The sequence below is a fragment of the Manis pentadactyla genome, chromosome X (assembly GCF_030020395.1).
Source record: "Manis pentadactyla isolate mManPen7 chromosome X, mManPen7.hap1, whole genome shotgun sequence".
NCBI lineage: Eukaryota > Metazoa > Chordata > Mammalia > Pholidota > Manidae > Manis > Manis pentadactyla.
The window spans coordinates 44,177,940-44,197,692 of record NC_080038.1 but is presented as its reverse complement, the minus strand read 5'-3'; the positions used below and the strand labels follow the sequence as shown (position 1 = coordinate 44,197,692).

The 19,753-nt window shown below is 39.4% G+C and overlaps 1 protein-coding gene across 1 annotated transcript in view; it reads right to left on the bottom strand.

Moving 5' to 3' along the window:
• Window positions 1-19,753, bottom strand: part of CCNB3 (cyclin B3) — a 106,958-nt gene that overhangs the window by 55,050 nt on the left and 32,155 nt on the right. The window contains exons 4-7 of the mRNA XM_036928901.2: window positions 17,722-17,852; window positions 6,327-9,474; window positions 5,360-5,455; window positions 4,021-4,113 (exon numbers count right to left, since the gene is read on the bottom strand). Of these exons, the coding sequence (XP_036784796.2) occupies window positions 4,021-4,113; window positions 5,360-5,455; window positions 6,327-9,474; window positions 17,722-17,852 (3,468 nt within the window). The remainder of the gene's footprint in view (window positions 1-4,020; window positions 4,114-5,359; window positions 5,456-6,326; window positions 9,475-17,721; window positions 17,853-19,753) is intronic.

Genomic DNA, 19,753 nt, shown 5'->3' with positions numbered 1-19,753 from the left:
ATAATCAATCTTCACATGTTTTCTTCCGCCTGTTACTTCTATAGCTTTTCTTCTTCCTTCCTAATTACAACACTTAAATAGAATTCTTGCCTCATATCGAATTTACCGAGTATCATAATTCTTCGAAGTGGTAAAGATACCTCTAGACAAATGCTCCGCATAGAAGCCACAGGGCATAAATATGCAAAGAAGTAAAAAGCTAACCTTTTCAAACAATAAGGCTTCTCTCTCACTTACCAACTTTACATTTCCCTGTATGGCCCTGGAAGATGACTGGTTAGCCAGAGATGGGTAAGATTCCTCAAGGGAGGAACAACCTAAGACAGACACAGTCGCAGGGGGGCCATCAGGTGAGAAATTGGGGATCAACAGAGGTGAGGCTTAGAACCTCATCCCCCCTGTTCTGAGAGAAATCTTCTGCATCTGTGGATGTTTTATTGCCCTTGTCTAGCTTGGATTAACACAGTCTACAGGCACACACCTGATCATCTACATTTGCTCTCTTACAACACTAAACTATGTTTTCTACCTTTATCTTGCATCTACCTACCACTTCAGCATTTTATTAAAAATAATAATAATAAAGAGAGAAATGTGGTATCCACATATAAATCAAGTATAAAAATCAAACGAATATTCATATTTGAACTGATTGTTTATAGTTCATAATGCATGAGCAAAACCGAAAGTTTCTGTGATGACTGCCCTTGTACTGTTCACTATGTAACTTATTTACTATGTAAGAATTTGTTCTCCATGTAAGAGCTTGTTCGCTATGCTTTAGAAGATTGGAGACTGACGAAAATTAGGCTTGGGGTGGATTAATGATTGTGCATTGAGCATTGACTCCCCTATACAGAATTTTATTGTTGTTAACAACCATTTGATCAATAAATATGAGAGATGCCCTCTCAAAAAAAAAAAGTACAGGCTTCCGATTGTAATATAAATAAGTAACCGGGATGTAATGTATAGCATAAGGAATACAGTCAAAATATTGTAACAACTTTGTATGGTGATAGCTGGTAGCTAGAATTATCATGTATATAAATGTTGAATCACTGTGTTGTACACCTGAAACTAATGTAATACTGTTTGTCAACTACCCTTCAATAAAAAATAATTTTTAAAAAAAGAAAATGTTCCATGTGCACTTAGGAAGACTGTGTATCCTAATTGCTTTTGGATGGACTGTTCTGTGGATGTCCGTTAGGTCCCATCTGTTCTAAAACATTGTTCAGTGCCTCTGTCTCTTTATATTCTGTCTGGTTGATCTGTCCTTTGGAGTGAGTGGTGTGTAGAAGTCTCCCAAAATGAATGCATTGCATTCTATTTCCCCCTTTAATTCTGGTAATATTTGTTTCACATATGTAGGTGCTCCTGTGTTGGTGCATAGATATTTTTAATAGTTATATCCTCTTGTTGAACTCCCTTTTGTCATTATGCAATGTCTTTATTTGTCTCTTGTTACTTTCTTCATTTTGAAGTCTATTTTGTCTGATACAAGTACTGCAACTCCTGCTTTTTTCTCCCTATTAGTTACATGAAATATCTTTTTCCCTCCCTTTACTTTCGATCTGTGTATGTCTTTAGGGTTGAAGTGAGTCTCTTGTAGGCAGCATATAGATGGGTCTTGTTTTTTTTTTATCCATTCAGTGACTCTACATCTTTTGAATGGTGCAGTCAGACCATTTACATTTAGGGTGATTATCAAAAGGTATGTACTTTTTGCCATTGCAGGCTTTGGATTCATTGTTACCAAAGGTTCAAGGGTAATTTCCTTACTATCTAACAGTCTGATTTACCTCACTTCTTGTGCTATTACAAACACAATCTAAACATTCTTTCCTTTTTTTCCTTTTTATTCCTCCTCCATTCTTTGTATGTTATGAATCATATTCTGTACTCTTTGTCTATGCCTTGGGTGACATCTACTTTGCCTTAGGAATACTTTCATCTATAGGAGTCCCTCCAAAATCCACTGTAGAGGTGGTTTGTGGGAGGTAACTTCTCTCAGGTTTTGCTTATCTGAAAATTGTTTAATCCCTCCTTCAAATTTAAATGATAACCTTGCCAGGTAGAGTATTCTTGGTTCGAGGCCCTTCTGCTTCATTGCATTAAATATATCATGCCACTCCTTTCTGGTCTGTAAGGTATCTGTTGAGAAATCTGATGATGGCCTGATGGGTTTTCCTTTGTATGTGATTTTCTTTCTCTCTCTAGCTGCTTTTAAAAGTCTGTCTTTATCCTTGATTTTTGCCATTTTAATTATTATATGTCTTCATGTTGTCTTCCTTGGGTCACTTGTGTTGGGAGATCTGTGAACCTCAATCACTTGAGAGACTATCTCCTTCCCCAGATTGGGGAAATTTTCAGCAATTACCTCCTCAATGACACTTTCTATCCCTTTTTCTCTCTCTTCTTCTTCCGGTACCCCTATTATGTGACTATTGTTTCATTTGGATTGGTCACACAGTTCTCTCAATATTCTTTCATTCTTAAGAGATCGTTTTTTCTCTCTCTGCCTCAGCTTCTTTGTATTCCTCTTCTCTAATTTCTGTCCATATACCGTATCTTCTGCTGCATCTTATCTGCTTTTAAACCCCGCCATTGTATATTTCATTTAAGATATGGAATTTCTTAATGATTGAGTCTCCAACTTAAATTCATTCCTGAGTTCTGGAATATTTTTTTGTACCTCCATAAGCATGTTTATGATTTTTATTTTGAACTCTCTTTCAGGAAGATTGGTGAGTTCAGTTTCATTTGGCCCTTTTTCTGGGGTTTGTGAGATCTTTGTCGGAACCATGCTCTTTTGACATTTCATATTTCTGTGTGTTGCCCTCTAGTGCCCAGAAGCTCCAGTTTCTGGAGCTGCTCAGCCCCTAAAGTGAGGTTGGGGGTCATAGGGAAGCAGCACTGGTTCCTCGGGGGAAGAAAGATCTGTTTCCTGATTCCTTGCTGCAGTGCATGTCTCCAGTATCAGAGACAGTGAGCCGAGCGCACAGGTGTAAGCCTCTGTGCTTTGCATCTCTAGCTGTTGTAGGTGGGGCCTCCCTCTGACTGGCCTGACGCCAGCACAGTGACTGTCGCTTTGTGAGCTGGTGCTGTCAGTCCAGGAGGAAGGCTCAACAGGCTATGTGTCACAGTGGGGGGCCTCAGAGCTGAGTAGCCAGCCAGGGGGATGGAGCACCTGAAGCTCCTCAAAGTTCCCAATCTGCTGGGCAAAGCACTCCCAGACAACCTTGTTCCCCTATCTTGTCTCTCATGCAGCAAGCTCCATGCAAACCCCACCCCTTCAGCAGCTCTCTCACTGCTAGGAAGTCTCTCAGACCTGCCTTTCCCTTGTCCCAGTGTGGCCAGTTGTGGATCCTGTCCTCCACAAATGGCTGGAATCTCAGTCTCTTAAGCACTCCACCTGTCCCAGCTTCCCATCCTCCAGAGCACCACACAATGTAGGTTTCTGCTCACAAAGCAGATCTCCAGGGCTAGGTGTTCAGCAGACCTAGGCTTCCACCCCCTCCCTGCTCTGTTTCTCTTCCTCCTGCCAATTAGCTGGGGTGGTGGAAAGGCCTGCATCCTGCAAGATCAAGACTTTGGTACATTGCCCTGTTTCATGAGGTCTGCTCTGTTTATGAGTTCTGTATGCAGTTTGATGCAGGCCTCTTTCCTGTTGCTGTTTTAGGGTTAGTTGTATTAACTATATTTTCACACTGTCTGTGGTTTTGGGAGGAGTTCTCTGTCTCACCTCTCACACCACCATCTTGAATCTCCAACTCTTCTCACAGTATCTTATCTATAACGTTCTTGTATTATTTAGTGTATTCCACTTGTATTATACTTACCTGCCTGCATGTTTTATCTTGCCTCCTAGATCATAAACTCCCTGAGGGTGGGAATCATGGCTTACTCAACTCTGTAAACCCAATAAAGTTTTACCATATCTGGCACCTGGTGATGCTGAATGAATAATTGGTAAAGAGAAGGGCAGCTCCTTAAGGTAGCAGTGGTAAGACTTACTTGCACCTCCACCATCCAGTCCACAAGAATGGCCCTCATGTCACTGCTGATGTCAATCTGCCTGTTCATATATTTTTTAAGTATGAACTTTTCCTGGCATCAAGAAGAAAGAATTGTTAATAAACAAACTCTCCTTGTAGTTCAAAAATTATAACAGGAAAAAATATTTGCAACTAATTTCAGAAAACAAGTTTTAACATAATTAACTTATTCATGGTTCTAACTCCATTTTTGGCTTGTATCAAACAAAAGCAGAGCCAAGTATCCTTTTCCACACAATTTTAGTTACACTTAGGAAATGGACACATATGATATTCAAGTGTCAAGGAGGATACTGAGGAATCCAGGGGGAATATGGAATATGGGGAAGAACACACTTAAGAGTATAGATGAATACCAAAGAGGTTCTGCCCCTTCTTTGCAATTCAATCTAAAGTACAATACCTTACCATGTAGAGCAGTGCTTCTCAGACTTTAACATGCAAATGCACCATTCTGGGATCTTTCAAATTCACATTCTAATTTAGAAGTTCTGGGTGGAGGCTAGGTTTCTGCATTTCTAACAAGATCCCAAGTGAAACTAATACTGTTGAGCTAAAGCCCACACTTTTAGTATAACAGTGTTATCTCTTCCTCCAAGGTATACTAGAAAAAGTGTGAGCTCTGGAGTCAGTTAATCAAACGCTATATCTCTAGAGAGAAACAATCTATTCATCCTCCCTTTTATGTATCGCCTGCTAAAATTATAGTTGATAGATTACCTTGATCCCATTGGTTCCACTGAAAGAGGCAGAAGAAAATTTGGAATCAATGAATATTACTGGTAAAGGAGACTACATATTTCAAAGGTAAAAGAAAATTTCACCATGTTGGAGAGCTGAATAAAAAGGTGTTATTTTACATATGATGCCAGAAACTTGCATAGAGAAGGGAAAAGACCTCTAAGAACAGCCACTCAGAAAGAGACTACTTGACCATTTTTGTGTCTGAGATTGTCTCCACAGCAATTAGAGATGCAGGCTTGTTGTCTTCAAAGTAATTGGACTTTAGTCTATAATCCAGCTCTACCACATAGTAGTTGTGTGACTGAGCAGTTTCTCCCATATATAAAAAGGAGATTATAATACTTACCATCATGAGGTTATTGGGAAAATTAAACAATGTTTATAAATCCCTTAGCACCATGTTTAACTCATAGTAAGCTACCAGTAGATGTCAGTTGTTGCTATTATTATTTTCATCATCATTATTACCACCCTTTTTAACTTGCATTTGAAGGATTGAATGAAAAGAGAATGAGAACTAGAAATAATGTTCCTCCATCCTGCCACCTACACACCTCTCTCTCCTTCATGTAACTGAAGATATCCTTGGCATATATTGAGTTGAAAACTGGATCACTGTGGTCCTTGTCAATATCCTCCAATGGGGTCATCTGCTTGGAAATCACCAAAAAGACATATCAGGAGGAGAAAGATCCCAAGGAAGGCTTAGCACATACACATAAAGGATGACTCCTTTCTTCCCACTATCATCTTCTGCTATGGTTCCTCAAGCTTCATATATCTTGAGTCATAATAGAGCATCCCTTGGCCCTACAATACTCAAACTGCTGAATGATCAAAAAATGCTTAGTCTTCCTTGTACACAACTGTTCTGCCCTAGAAACCAGGCACCATTTTTACAGGTAGGCTCAGGACTTTCCAAGAAAAACACTCTTATGTTATCATTTCAGCTTGTCACCTGTCTTCTTAGGTCCCTTGCTATGTTCCAATGCTTTGATCTGGCCCAATTCATCTTTTTGATAGCCTTTTCCTCCTTTCTACATCTTTACCTAGGTTATTTTGCATACAAGAGGAATATTTCTCCTCCTGCTTCACAAATCTCATCCCTCCATCCTTCCAAATTACAACTTCCAATTTAGAAGGTGCCTCTGTGAAATTTATCCATCTTTGACTGAAGCCTGCTATAATGCAGATTGCAATTACTAACAAAAGCAATTTCCGGAAAGAAATTGTCTAACTACTATTACAAAGCCCAAATATATATACACACAGTATTCCAGGCCCTTGTGGGTATTCCCAGAATAAATATTCCAATTGCTTGGGTGTATCACTATCACAATCAAGAAGTCAAGAGACTGTACGAGATCAACTTTTTTTACTATAGCTTACTATATACTATATAGCTATATATAGCTTCCTAAGCTCAATTGCTTAGGAAGGTAAAATATAATCTCTTTGCCAGCAACCACTTCTAGAATAACAAAAAGACTTCATCTAATAAAAAAAAAGAGAGCAGAATACCTCCTTCTGTGATCTCTTGCCCTGAGATGAAAAAGATTTATTGGAACTAAATTCACAAGCACTGGACTTGCTTGTAATACTGAACATGCCCACACTGGACATGGTAGCAGCGATAGACATGCCTGTTCCAGATTTAGGGGCACTGCTGGACATACGTGCACTGGTCTCAACTTGGGTGATAAAGAAGTCTTTGAGAAGTGTGTCTTCTTTGTAAGTGGCATTCTCTTGCAAGGCCAATGATTTCCCGAACGACATCTCCTTCCCACTGGTAGGTTTCTCATTCAAGGCAATTATCTCCTTAAAATGTAATGCCTCATTGATGGTAAGCATCTCCTGAAAGCTTAATGGCTCCTCAAGGAGGACCTCCTTCTCACTGCTGGTCTTCTCCTGCAAGGCCAAGGACTCCTTCAGGATAGTCTCATCCTCAATTGTGGGATTCTCCTGAAAGGCCAAGGGCTCATTCAGGATAGGCCCTTCCTCAATTGGGGCTTTCTCCTGAGAGGCCAAGAACTCCTTGAAGAATGTTTCCTTCTCAATGCTGGGCTCCCCCTGCAAGACCAAGGTCTCCCTCAGGATGGTCTCCTTTTCAATGCTGGGCTTCTCCTTCAAGGCCATTGGCTGCTTAGTAAGGGATTCCTCTTCATTGATGATATTCTCTTGCAAGGCCAGCTGCTTCTTCAAGAGGTACAACTCCACCTGAGCAGTGGGCCTCTTCTTTAAAGATAGTTGCCTCTCTATGTTTGTTGCAACCTCAGCAGAGAGCTCCTTCTTCAGAACCAATGGTTTTTTTAAAAGGAAATCCTCTTCAGTGGTGCTTTTGTCTTGCAAAGGCAACAGCTTCTTCAAGGAGTCCTTTTTGGTATCAATTCTCTGCAAGGCCAAAGACTTACAGAAAAGGGATTCATCTTTGTTGATAGGTTTAACATGCAATGAAAATGGCTTCTGAAGGAGGAATTCCTCCTCAGTGGTAGGCTTCTCTTTTAAAGTCAATGGTTCCTTAATATATGATTCTTCTTCAGTGGTGATCTTCTCCTGCAAGGCCAATGGCTTCTTTGAGAGGGGCACCTGCTGCAGAGTGGTGTGCTTCTTTTTCAATACAGATGGATCCTGGAAGAGGAATTCCTCTGCAGTTGCAGGCTTTTTATTACAGGGTAACAGCTTCTTAAAGAGTGACTCCTCTTCAGAGGTGATCTTCTCTAAAGCCAGAGGCTTCTTGGAGGGGAACAGCTTCTCCTGAGTGATGTGCTTCTTCTTTAAAGAAAATGTTGTCTTAGTAAGGACTACCTCCTCTGTTGAAGACACCTTCTTAAGTGACAGGAGCTCCATAAAGAAAGGATACTTACTTTTGTTAAGCATATTTTGCAAGTCCAACAGTTCTTGGGGGGTGGATTTTGTCATTTGAGCACACCTTTTCTTCTTTAATAACAGCTCCTTGGTGGAAACTCTCTGATGTATGACATCTTGTTCCATAAGAAATTTATCTTCACTTTCAATGTTTTCCTGCAATGCCCGTGGCTTCTTCAAGAGGCCCATCTCTCCGTGAGTGATATGCTTCTCTTGCACTGCAGATGATTCCCTAAAGAGGGACTCCTCCTCAGTTGTAGGCTTCTTTTTAAATGTCAATGGCTTTTTAAAAAGTGATCTCTCTTCAGAAATGGTCTTCAATGCTAGTGGTTTCTTCAAGCAGGACATCTTATCCTGAGTGGTATACTTCTTTTTCTTTGAAGATAACATCTGCTCAGTGGAGGATGCCTCCCCAATAGTATGTTTCTTCTTAAAAGTCAAAGGCTCCTCAAAAAGTGACTCCTCATCAGTTGGAGTCTTCTGCAAGGCCAAGGACTTATTCAAGATAGTCACCTCCTCCTGAATGGTGTGCTTCTTTTGCAAAGCAGATGGCTCGTGGAAAAGGGACTCCTCAGTGGTAGACTTTGTAAAGGACAATGGCTCCTTAATGAGTGACTTCTTTCCAGAGGTGGTCTTCTGCAATACTATTGGCTTTGTTAAGTGGTACATCTTCCCCTGAATGGTACACTCCTTCATTAAAGGTAATGGCTTCTTGGTCAGGACTATCTCCTTGGTAGTATGCTTCATCCTAAGGGAAATTGGCTCTGTAAGAAATTCATCTTCATTGTCTTTTTTCTCCTGCAATGCCCATGGCTTCCTCAAGGGGGCCACCTCCCTATCAATGGTGTGCTTTTCTTGTAATGCAGATGGCTCCTGAAAGAGTGACTCCTCCTTAGGCTTCTTTTCAAAGGACAATTGTGTCTCTCCAGAGGTGGTCTTCTGCAATACTAATGGCTTCTTTGAGTGGGCCATCTTCCCCTGAGTAGTGCACTTCCTTAAAGATAATGGCTTCATGGTGAGGTTTGCCTCCTCAGTGGTAGGTTTCTTCTTAAAAGCCAATGGATCCTTAGAGAGGGAATCCTCTTCAATCTCAATCTTCTCCTGCAAGGCCAATGATTTATTCAAAATGGATATCTCTTTCTCAGTGATCTGCTTCTTTTGCAGTGTAGATGCCTCCTGGAAAAGGAACTCTTCAGAGTTAGGCCTCTCCTTGAAGGACAATGGCTCCTTAATGAGTGACTTCTTTTCAGAGGTGGTTTTCTGCAGTACAAGTGGTTTATTCATAAGGGACATCTCCCTCTGAGTGGTACACTTCTTCTTTGGAGATAACAACTCCTTGGTGAGGGGAGCCTCCTCCATTTTAGGCTTCTTCCTAAAGTTCATCAGATCCATAAAGAAAGAATCCTCTTCAGCACTGATGTCCAGCTCCCCTTGATATGTGCACATCTTCTTTAAGAATAATGTCCTCTTGGTGATGGCTGCATCCTCAGTTTTATGTTTCTTCCCAAAAGTTATTGGCTCTACAACAGACTTATCACTACTATCAGTCTCTTCCAGCAAGGTTAGTGGCTCCAGGAAGTTCATCTCCCCCTGATTTGTGCACTTCTTTAAAGATAATGACCTCTTGATGAGAGTTGTATGCTCAGTACTGTGTTCCTTTTTTAAAATTAATGGTGCTTTGGAAAGAGATGCCTCCTCATTAGTGGGTGTTTGGGAAATGGTAGGTATCTCCAGAATGAGTGGTTTCTCCATGTTTAGCATCAAGGTAGCAGAGACTACTACTGGTGAGGGTTCCAGTTTACACCTGAAAAGGAAATAATGTATGGGTAAGAATTTAGTTCCTAGAATCCTAACTTACTATCTCATTTTCTTGCTATATTTTCAAAAGGTGAGGGAGGAAAAAGGGTTTCAATCCCAAGAGACAGATTAAAAGTAAATATCCTTTGCCATTATAGTGAATCAACTAAGTAGCATGCTGTATAGTTTCTCTGGCCTAGGTTCCCACATTTTTCTAAAAACTTTCCCCTGAAATCCATATTATGCTTTCTCATATATAATTTTTACTCCATTTTTTTATTTTGATATCATTAATCTACAATTACATGAAGAACATTATGTTTACTAGGCTCTCCTCTACACCAAGTCCCAATAAACCCCATTACAGTCATTGTCCATCAGCATAGTAAGATGTTGTAGAATCACTACTTGTCCTCTCTGTGTTGCACAGCCCTCCCCTTTCCCCCACCCCCCACACTATACATGATAATCATAATACCCCCTTTCTTCTTCCCTGCCCTTATCCCTCCCTACCCTCCCATTCTCCCCAGTCTCTTTCCCTTTGGTGACTGTTAGTCCATTCTTGGGTTCTGTGATTCTGATGCTGTTTTGTTCCTTCAGTTTTCCTTTGTTCTTATACTCCACAGATGAGTGAAATCATTTGGTATTTGTCTTTCTCTGCATGGCTTATTTCACTGAGCATAATACCCTCTAGCTCCATCCATGTTGTTGCAAATGGTAGTATTTCTTTTCCTCGTATGGCTGAATAACATTCCATTGTGTATATGTACCACATCTTCTTTATCCATTCATCTACTCATGTGCACTTAGGTTGCTTCCAATCCATGGCTATTATAAATAGTGCTGTGATAAACATAGGGGTGCATCTGGCTTTTTCAAACTGTAGTGCTGCACTCTTAGGGTAAATTCCTAGAAGTGGAATTCCTGGGTCAAATGGTAAGTCTATTTTGAGCATTCTGAGGAACATCCATATTGCTTTCCACAAAGGTTGAACTAATTTACATTCCCACCAGCAGTGTAGGAGGGTACCCCTTTCTCCACAACTGCGCCAACATTTGTTGTTGTTTGTCTTTTGGATGGTAGCTATCCTTACTGGTGTGTGATATCTCATTGTGGTTTTAATTTGCATTTCTCTGATGACTAGCGATGTGGAGCATCTTTTCATGTGTCTGTTGGCCATCTGAATTTCTTCTTTGGAGAACTGTCTGTTCAGCTCCTCTGCCCATTTTTTAATTGGATTATTTGCTTTTTGTTTGTTGAGGAGCATGAGCTCTTTATATAATTTGGATGTCAAGCTTTTATCGGATCTGTCATTTAAGAATATATTCTCCCATACTGTAGGGTACCTCTTTGTTCTATTGATGGTGTCCTTTGCTGTACAGAAGCTTTTCAGCTTGATATAGTCCCACTTGTTCATTTTTGCTATTGTTATCCTGGCCTGTGGAGATATGTTCATGAAGAAGTAGCTAATGTTTATGTCCAAGAGATTTTTGACTATGTGTTTTTCTAAGAGTTTTATGGTTTCATGACTTACATTCAGGTCTTTGATCCATTTTGAATTTACTTTTGTGTATGGGGTTAGACAGTGATCCAGTTTCATTCTCTTACATGTAGCTGTCCAGTTTTGCCAGCACCATCTGTTGAAGAGACTGTCATTTCCCCCATTGTATGTCCATGGCTACTTTATCGAATATTAATTGACCATATATGTTTGGGTTAATGTCTCGAGTCTCGAATCTGTTCCACTGGTCTGCGGCTCTGTTCTTGTGCCAGTACCAAATTGTCTTCATTACTATGACTTTGTAGTAGAGCTTAAAGTTGGGGAGTGAGATTCCCCCACACACACTTTATTCTTCTTTCTCAGGATTGCTTTGGCTATTTGGGGTCTTTGGTGTTTCCATATGAATTTTTGAACCATTTGTTCCAGTTCGTTGAAGTATGTTGTTGGTAATTTGATAGGGATTGCATTGAATCTGTAGATTGCTTTGGGCAGGATGGGCATTTTGACGATATTAATTCTTCCTAGCCAAGAGCACTGGATGAGTTTCCATTTGTTACTGTCCTCTTTAATTTCTCTTAAGAGTGTCTTACAGTTTTCAGGGTATAGGTCTTTCACCTTTTGGTTAGGTTTATTCCTAGGTATTTTATTCATTTTGATGCAATTGTGAATGGAATTGTGTTCCTGATTTCTCATTCTATTAGTTCATTGTTAGTGTATAGGAAAGCCACAGATTTCTGTCTGTTAATTTTGTAACGTGCAACTTTGCTGTATTCCTATATCAGTTCTAGTAGTTTTGGAGTGGAGTCTTTAGGGTATTTTATGTACTGTATCATGTCATCTGCAAATAGTGACAGTTTAACTTCTTCTTTACCAATATGGATTCCCTGTATTTCTTTGTTTTGTCTGATAGCCATGGCTAGGACCTCCAGAACTACGTTGAATAACAGTGTGGAGAGTGGGCGTCCATGTCTTGTACCCGATCTCAGAGGAAAAGCTTTCAGCTTCTCGCTGTTCAGTATGATGTTGGCTGTGGGTTTATCATATATGGCCTTTATTATGTCGAGGTACTTGCCCTCTATACCCATTTTGCTGAGAGTTTTTATCATGAATGGATGTTGAATTTTGTCGAATGCTTTTTCAGCATCTATGGAGATGATCATGTAGCTTTTGTCCTTCTTTTTGTTGTGGTGGTGGATGATATTGATGGATTTTCGAATGTTGTACCATCTTTGCATCCCTGGGATCAATCCCACTTGGTCGTGGTGTATGATCCTCTTGATGTATTTTTGAATTCTGTTTGCTAATATTTTATTGAGTATTTTTGCATCTACATTCATCAGGGATATTGGTCTGTAATTTTCTTTGTTGTTGGGGTCTTTGCCTGGTTTTGGTATTAGGGTGATGTTGGCTTCATAGAGTAAGTTTGGGAGTATTCCCTCCTCTTCTATTTTTTGGAAAACTTTACGGAGAATCGGTATTATGTCTTCTCTGTATGACTGATAAAAGTCCAAGGTAAGTCCATCTGGCCCAGGGGTTTTATTCCTGGGTAGTTTTTTGATTACTGCTTCAATTTCTTTGCTGGTAATTGGTTTGTTCATATTTTCTGTGTCTTTCTGAGTCAGTCTTGGAAGGTTGTATTTTTCTAGGAAGTTGTCCATTTCTTCTAGGTTTTCCAGCTTGTTAGCATATAGGTTACATAGTAGTCTCTAATAATTCTTTGTATTGCTGTTCGGTCTGTCGTGATGTTTCCTTTCTCATTTCTGATTCTGTTGATGTGTGTGGATTCTCTTTTTCTCTTAATAAGTCTGGCTAGAGGCTTATCTATTTTGTTTATTTTCTCAAAGAACCAGCTCTTGGTTTCATTGATTTTTCTATTGTTTTATTCTTCTCAATTTTGCTTATTTCTCCTCTGATCTTTATTATGTCCCTCCATCTGCTGACGTTAGGCCTCACTTGTTCTTCTTTTTCCAATTTTGATAATTGTGACATTAGACTATTCATTTGGGTTTGTTCTTCCTTCTTTAAATATGCCTGGATTGCTGTATACTTTCCTCTTAAGACTGTTTTCACTGCATCCCACAGAAGTTGGGGCTTTGTGTTGTTGTTGTCATTCATTTCCACATATTGCTGGATCTACATTTTAATTTGGTCATTGATCCATTGACTATTTAGAAGCGTGTTGTTAAGCCTCCATGCATTTGGGAGCCTTTTTGCTTTCTTTGTACAATTTATTTCTAGTTTTATACCTTTGTCGCCTGAAAAGTTGGTTGGTGGAATTTCAATCTTTTTGAATTTACTGAGGCTCTTTTTGTGGCCTAGTATGTGGTCTATTCTGGAGAATGTTCCATGTGCACTTGAGAAGAATGTGTATTCTGTTGCTTTTGGGTGTAGAGTTCTATAGATGTCTATTAGGTCCATCTGTTCTAGTGTGTTGTTGAGTGCCTCTGTGTCCTTACTCATTTTTTGTCTGGTGGATCTGTCCTTTGGAGTGAGTGGTGTGTTGAAGTCTCCTAAAATGAATGCATTGCATTCTATTTCCTCCTTTAGTTCTGTTAGTATTTGTTTCACATATGATGGTGCTCCTGTGTTGGGTGCATATATATTTATAATGGTTATATCCTCTTGCTGGACTGAGCCCGTTATCATTATGTAATGTCCTTCTTTATCTCTTGTTACTTTCTTTGTTTTGAAGTCTATTTTGTCTGATTCTAGTACTACAACACCTGCTTTTTTCTCCCTATTGTTTGCATGAAACATCTTTTTCCATCCTTTGACTTTTAGTCTGTGTATGTCTTTGGGTTTGAGTTGAGCCTCTTGTAAGCCGCATATAGAAGGTTCTTGTTTTTTATCCATGCAGTGACTCTATGTCTTTTGATTGGTCCATTCAGTTCATTTACAATTAGGGTGATTATCGATAGGTATGTACTTATTACCCTTTCTGGCTTTAGATTCATGGTTACCAAAGGTTTCAGGTTACCTTCCTTACTATCTGAGAGTCTAACTTAACTCACTTAGTATGCTCTTACAAACACAATTTAAAGCTTCTTTTCTATTTCTCCTCCTTGTTCTGCCTCCTTCATTCTTTATATATTAGGTATCAAATTCTGTACTTTTTGTTTATCCCTTGATTGACTTAGGGGATAGTCAATTTAATTTTGCATTTGCCTTGCAATCAGCTGCTCCACCCTCCCTACCGTGGTTTTACTACCTCTGGTGACAGCTATCCAACCCTAGGAACACTTCCATCTGTAGCAGTCCCTCCAAAATAGACTGCAGAGATGGTTTGTGGGAGGTAAACTCTCTCAGCTTTTTCTTATCTGGAAATTGTTTAATCCCTCCTTCAGATTTAAATGATAATGTTGCCAGATAAAGTGAGCTTGGTTCCAGGCCCTTCTGCTTCATGGTATTAAATACATCATGCCACTCCCTTCTGGCCTGTAAGGTTTCTGCTGAGAAGTCTGATGTTAGCCTGATGGACTTTCCTTTGTATGTGATCTTATTTCTGCCTCTGGCTGCTTTTAACAGTCTGTCCTTATTCTTGATCTTTCCCATTTTATTTACTATGTGTCTTGGTGTTGTCTTCCTTGGGTCCCTTGTGTAGGGGGATCTGTGAATCTCCATGGCCTGAGAGATTATCTCCTTCCCCAGATTGGGGAAGTTTTCAGCAACTACCTCCTCAAAGACACTTTCTATCCCTTTCTCTCTCTCTTCTTCTTCTCTTATCCCTATAATGCGAATATTGCTCCGCTTGGATTGGTCACACAGTTCTCTCAATATTCTTTCATTTTTAGAGATCCTTTTTTCTCTCTGTGCCTCACCTTATTTGTATTCCTCTTCTCTAGTTTCTATTTCATTTATCATCTCCTCTACCATATCCAACCTTCTTTTAATACCCTCCATCGTGCTCTTCAATGATTGGATCTCTGACCTGAATTCATTCCTGAATTCTTGGATGTCTTTCCGTACCTCCATTAGAATGTTGATGATTTTTATTTTGAACTCCCTTTCAGGAAGAGTCACAAGGTCCATATCATTTAAATCTTTCTCGGGAGTTGCACTGACAATTTTACTCTGGACAAGGTTCCTTTGGCGTTTCATGTTTGTATATGGCGCCCTCTAGTGTCCAGAAGCTCTATTCTGGAGCTGCTCAGCCCCTGAAGCAATATCTGGGGTTGCAGGGGAGTGGTACTGGTGCCTGGGGGGAGGAAAGAGCTGTTCCCCACCTCCCGGCTCCTGTGCCTGTCTCCACTGCCTGAGCCAGTGGGCCGGTCACACAGGTATGTTTTTGTCCCAGAGCAGCCAGATATGGATCCCTGCTTTCCACAAGCAGCTGGAATCCCAGTCTCCCCAGGAACTCTGTCTGCATTAACTCTCTAACCCGGCAGTCATGTGTGTCTCATGAAAGCACCATGAAGTGTAGGTTTGTGCTACCAGAGCAGATCTCCGGAGTTAGGTATTCAGCTGTCCCAAGCCTTCCACTCCCTCCCTGCTCCATTTTTCTTCCTCCCACTGTTGAGCTGCGGTGTGGGAGGGGCTCGGGTCCCACGGAGCCACAGCTCTGGTACGTTACTCCGTTCACTGAGGTCTGCTCTTTTCTCCAGGTGTGTGCAGTCTGACGCCGTCCTTTTTCCTGTTGGTCTCTCAGTATTAGCTGCGCCCATTAAATTTTCTAATTGTATCCAGTTTTAGGAGGAAGCCTCTGCCTCTCCTCTCACACCGCCATCTTTAATCCTTCCTCTCATATATAATTTATTACCTTTATTTATATACAGAGGCTTTTATTATATTTACCACATTGTACGAGTTATCTACTTACATAAAAGTCCCCTTCAATAGCTGCATTTATTCATATTTGTTAACAGCACTGAGCATCTGGTGAAGTACAGGTGGAAATTAATATTGTTTGAAGGGTTATGAGAGAGGATTATAAGAGAGAGGCTCATGAAGGCTTATAGAGAAAAGTAGGCTGCTATACTTAATGTAGATGGTATCTCAACATACTCCCTTCATCTTAGGCTATTTAGAAGATACTTTCCCAGTGACGTTTATTGTGAACAACAGACATTTGTTCATATTGTCAGATGCAAAGCTTTGTTCTAAATAGGATTTTGTGTCCAAATTAGAGTGACTAGCCTAGTATGACCAAATAACTGGAAGACTAGAAATCAGAATAAGAACAAAGAAAATTGAAGGCAATACTATCATCCAAGTGTAAGTGCCTCCAAAAGACCAAGTGTCATATGATTCCATTTATATCATATGTACAGAATAAATATAACCATAGACATATATCCATGATAAACAGTTAAGTAGTGGTTGCCTGGGACTGAGAAAGGGTAAGAGGAAGGTAGAAAGGGGGACTGGGAAAGGGAAGGGACTGCTAATGGGTATGATTTTATCGGGGGGTGTTGAAAAAGTTCTAAAATTAGGTAGTGGTGATAGTTGTACAACTCTGTGAATATAATTTTTTTAAACTGAATGGTAACATAAAAGAGGAAGTGCCTCAAAAGGTTTCACCTGACCAGATTGGTTCCTGATCCCACCCAATGAGAGCTTTTATAGGTGGTGTTCAGATAGTCTAGTTATAAAAAGCATACATTCTGGAGCTTGACTGCCTGGATTCAAATCCTGGCTCCTCCACTTACTTGCTTGGTGACCTTGTGCAAATTAACTCTGTTCTTCACTTTTTTCACCTATAAGTGAGGATCATAATATTACCCCCACTGTAAGCTTGTGAAGATTTGATGAATACATAAAAACACTTAGGCAAATGTTAAAAACAATTATCAGAAACAATTGCCTGCCAATAAATGAGATAATTTAGATGAAATGGACAAATTCTGAGTAAGAAACAATCTACTAAAACTGACTCAGAAAGAAAATAGAAAACCTGAATAAACCTATAACAAGACACCAAATTAATCATGAAAAGCTACCCACAAAGAAAAGTCCAGGACTAGATCCAGGTGGCTGCACTGGTGAATTCTACCAAACATTTAAAGAGAATTAATACCAGTTCATCATGAACTCTCCCAAGAAATAGAAGACTTTTTTTCTTACCCTTTGGAACCCATGCTTAGCCCTGCTATAGCTATCTAGCCAATTTATTCTATACTTTCCTGAAAAAGTAATTCTTAGTGAAATGAGGAGAGGACATAGAAAAGTCTCACTCTACTGTCAACTCTTCTTCCAATAAGTTTTCCTAGAAATAAATCCTTTTTCCAATCCCAGATGAGAATATTCATATCTACTTGCAGAACCTGGAAATGGTTCCCTGTAACAGCTGGAAAACACATGTTTTTGAGCTAGAGAGATAGTAGTTTCTCTCAAGTAACAAGGGACAAACCTTTCCAAAAGCTACTAATGGGACAAGCATACTGGTAAGCTATCAGCCAGCTACTGAGAACCCCCTGAAAAGTTAAGTTGCCTAATACTCGCAAGCACAGACTAGCTCAAACAGGGACTGAATTACTAAAAGAGAGAAAAGATGAGAACAAAATCATTTGGCAAATTCCCCAATGGCAACTGCTCTTTCAATGTGCACACACCATGGAGAGAGACAAGGAGGTAGGAAAGGAGGAGAGGACTGTAACATTTCAGAAATCACAGCTGGATCTACTTCAACACCCAGGGTTAATGTACTAATTACCACTGTGGCTTACTAAATATGTTCTCAATGGGGAAGAAGGGGGTCAAAAGAATGTCACACATTCTCCTCTTCCATCTAAAACAATGCAAACTGAGTCCCCTTACCTTTTTATATTCATCTCATTGTTTTTGGCAAACCCAAGGGCAGGTGTTTTCCTGCTTATCTTCTTTGAAATATCCTTAACAAACTCCTTATTGGCTTCCTTCTTGGGCTGGACAGTTTGGCTTTGAGAAGCCTGCAAAAAATAAAAATAAAAAAGCAGAGATAAGGAAGCAAGGAAATGGAAAAACCATAAATTACCCAATATGTGGCTCTTATAGGAAAGTTCTGACCCACATTTCCACCCTGGAAACCTTGTTTGGGTGTTCCCAGTAACAATAATCAGAACATCTCACAATCAGTCTCACAATTGATGCCAAATAATCACAATGGAAACTAGCAGTAATTTAGTACTGGTACATACTAGCTAAAAGCAGCCAGGTGATTCCAAGGTACATGGAACATAGTTCTCATCTCCGTATTGGGTGCACTAGAGATATGGTGATATATCTCTCCCATCTTGTTGAGGAAATATTTATTTATCATGGAGCTACACCACAAACTCTAATCACGACTAATTCTATTAAACAGGAGTGATTGTGGGACTATGAATAATGTCAGTAAAAAGTTTAAAAATCAGGTCTTTAAATAAAACAAATTGAACCTAATTATATTCCACATAAATACTGCAAACACACTAAAGAAAAGAAGAAAACAAAATACAAGAAACAACTAATCCAAGTAAACACTGTATTAGACTATATAACCTCAACATGTATATCCTCAGTCAGCATGCATTTGTAGGGTAGCAGAGAATATTACAAATAAATTTGAACTCTTTTTAATAGGTTTATTATGGTGGTATAGACAAAGTAATCTTGAAATGCTTTCAAATGTATTATAGTATTGAGTAAATGTGTTCATGTTCTTGGGAACCAGGGTTTTCATTGTAAAAAGAACATACAAATATGGATTGGAGAATGTATGAAAAAAAACCCATGTATTGGAATAGGAGCTGTACAAACTCATGATTTCTCAAATAGGTCTATGTAGACATATATCTGAGTATATGGGCATATATATTTGTGTGTGTAGGTATATATGCATATGTATGTGAGCACATATATGTGAATATGTATATATATATGTATATATATATACATATATATATATATGTATATATGTGTGTGTGTGTGTGTGTGTGTGTGTGTGTGTGTGTGTATATATACCTGCAGATATTTCCTAGTTTTATCTGCTGAAAGGGCAGAAAATGCAGACACCCCAATGGCATACCTAGCACTGAGATCTTGGTCCACTAAAACGGAACCAGAATTCTTCAAAGAAATGGTTGACTCCACGACCAAGATAAAATAGGTAAAAGATAAACCTGGAACATACTATTATGCTGGAAAGAAAATGCTCAAAAAAATTGGATAAATTATTATCACAAGGACACAATAATCAGATTGAAGGGAACCTACTGGCCAAATCTGGGACACTTTGATTACCAAAATAACTAAGTACAACAATGAACAATAAACCACTGAAAAAATAGGAATTCCTAAGTCCATAAACAAATGGGAAAGAAGGGAAGGCTCATGACTGTAGCAGAATGCCAAAGGTAAACTGGGAAATGAACAATAAATGCTGGAGTTGGAAAAATCATCATAAAGATTGGGTTAGTCAAAAATAACCAAGGATGCTAAACCTAGGGGACATTTTGATGAAGAGCAGGTTCTTTTAGGCTCTTAAGAGTATGTCCCACAGACTGCTTATTAGTTGTAAGAGGGAAAAAGGTAAACAGTAATTACACAGTGGGAAAGCAGACAACATCTTGACTAGGTGATCAAAATTAACATCACTGAGGGCAGATGGACATCATGTGCCTACAGATGTGATACCCTAAGAAGGACAGAATAACACCTACACATTATTCCAGCCAAGAATGTATAACATCAACCTAATCACATGGAAAGATCAAACACAAAATTAGAAATGTTCTATTTTTAAAAGGAGAAGTTGGGTGGGACTGTATTCTTCAAAAAGTTAATGTTATAAGAAACAAAGAGGGGATCATGGGAAGATGGCGGCATGAGT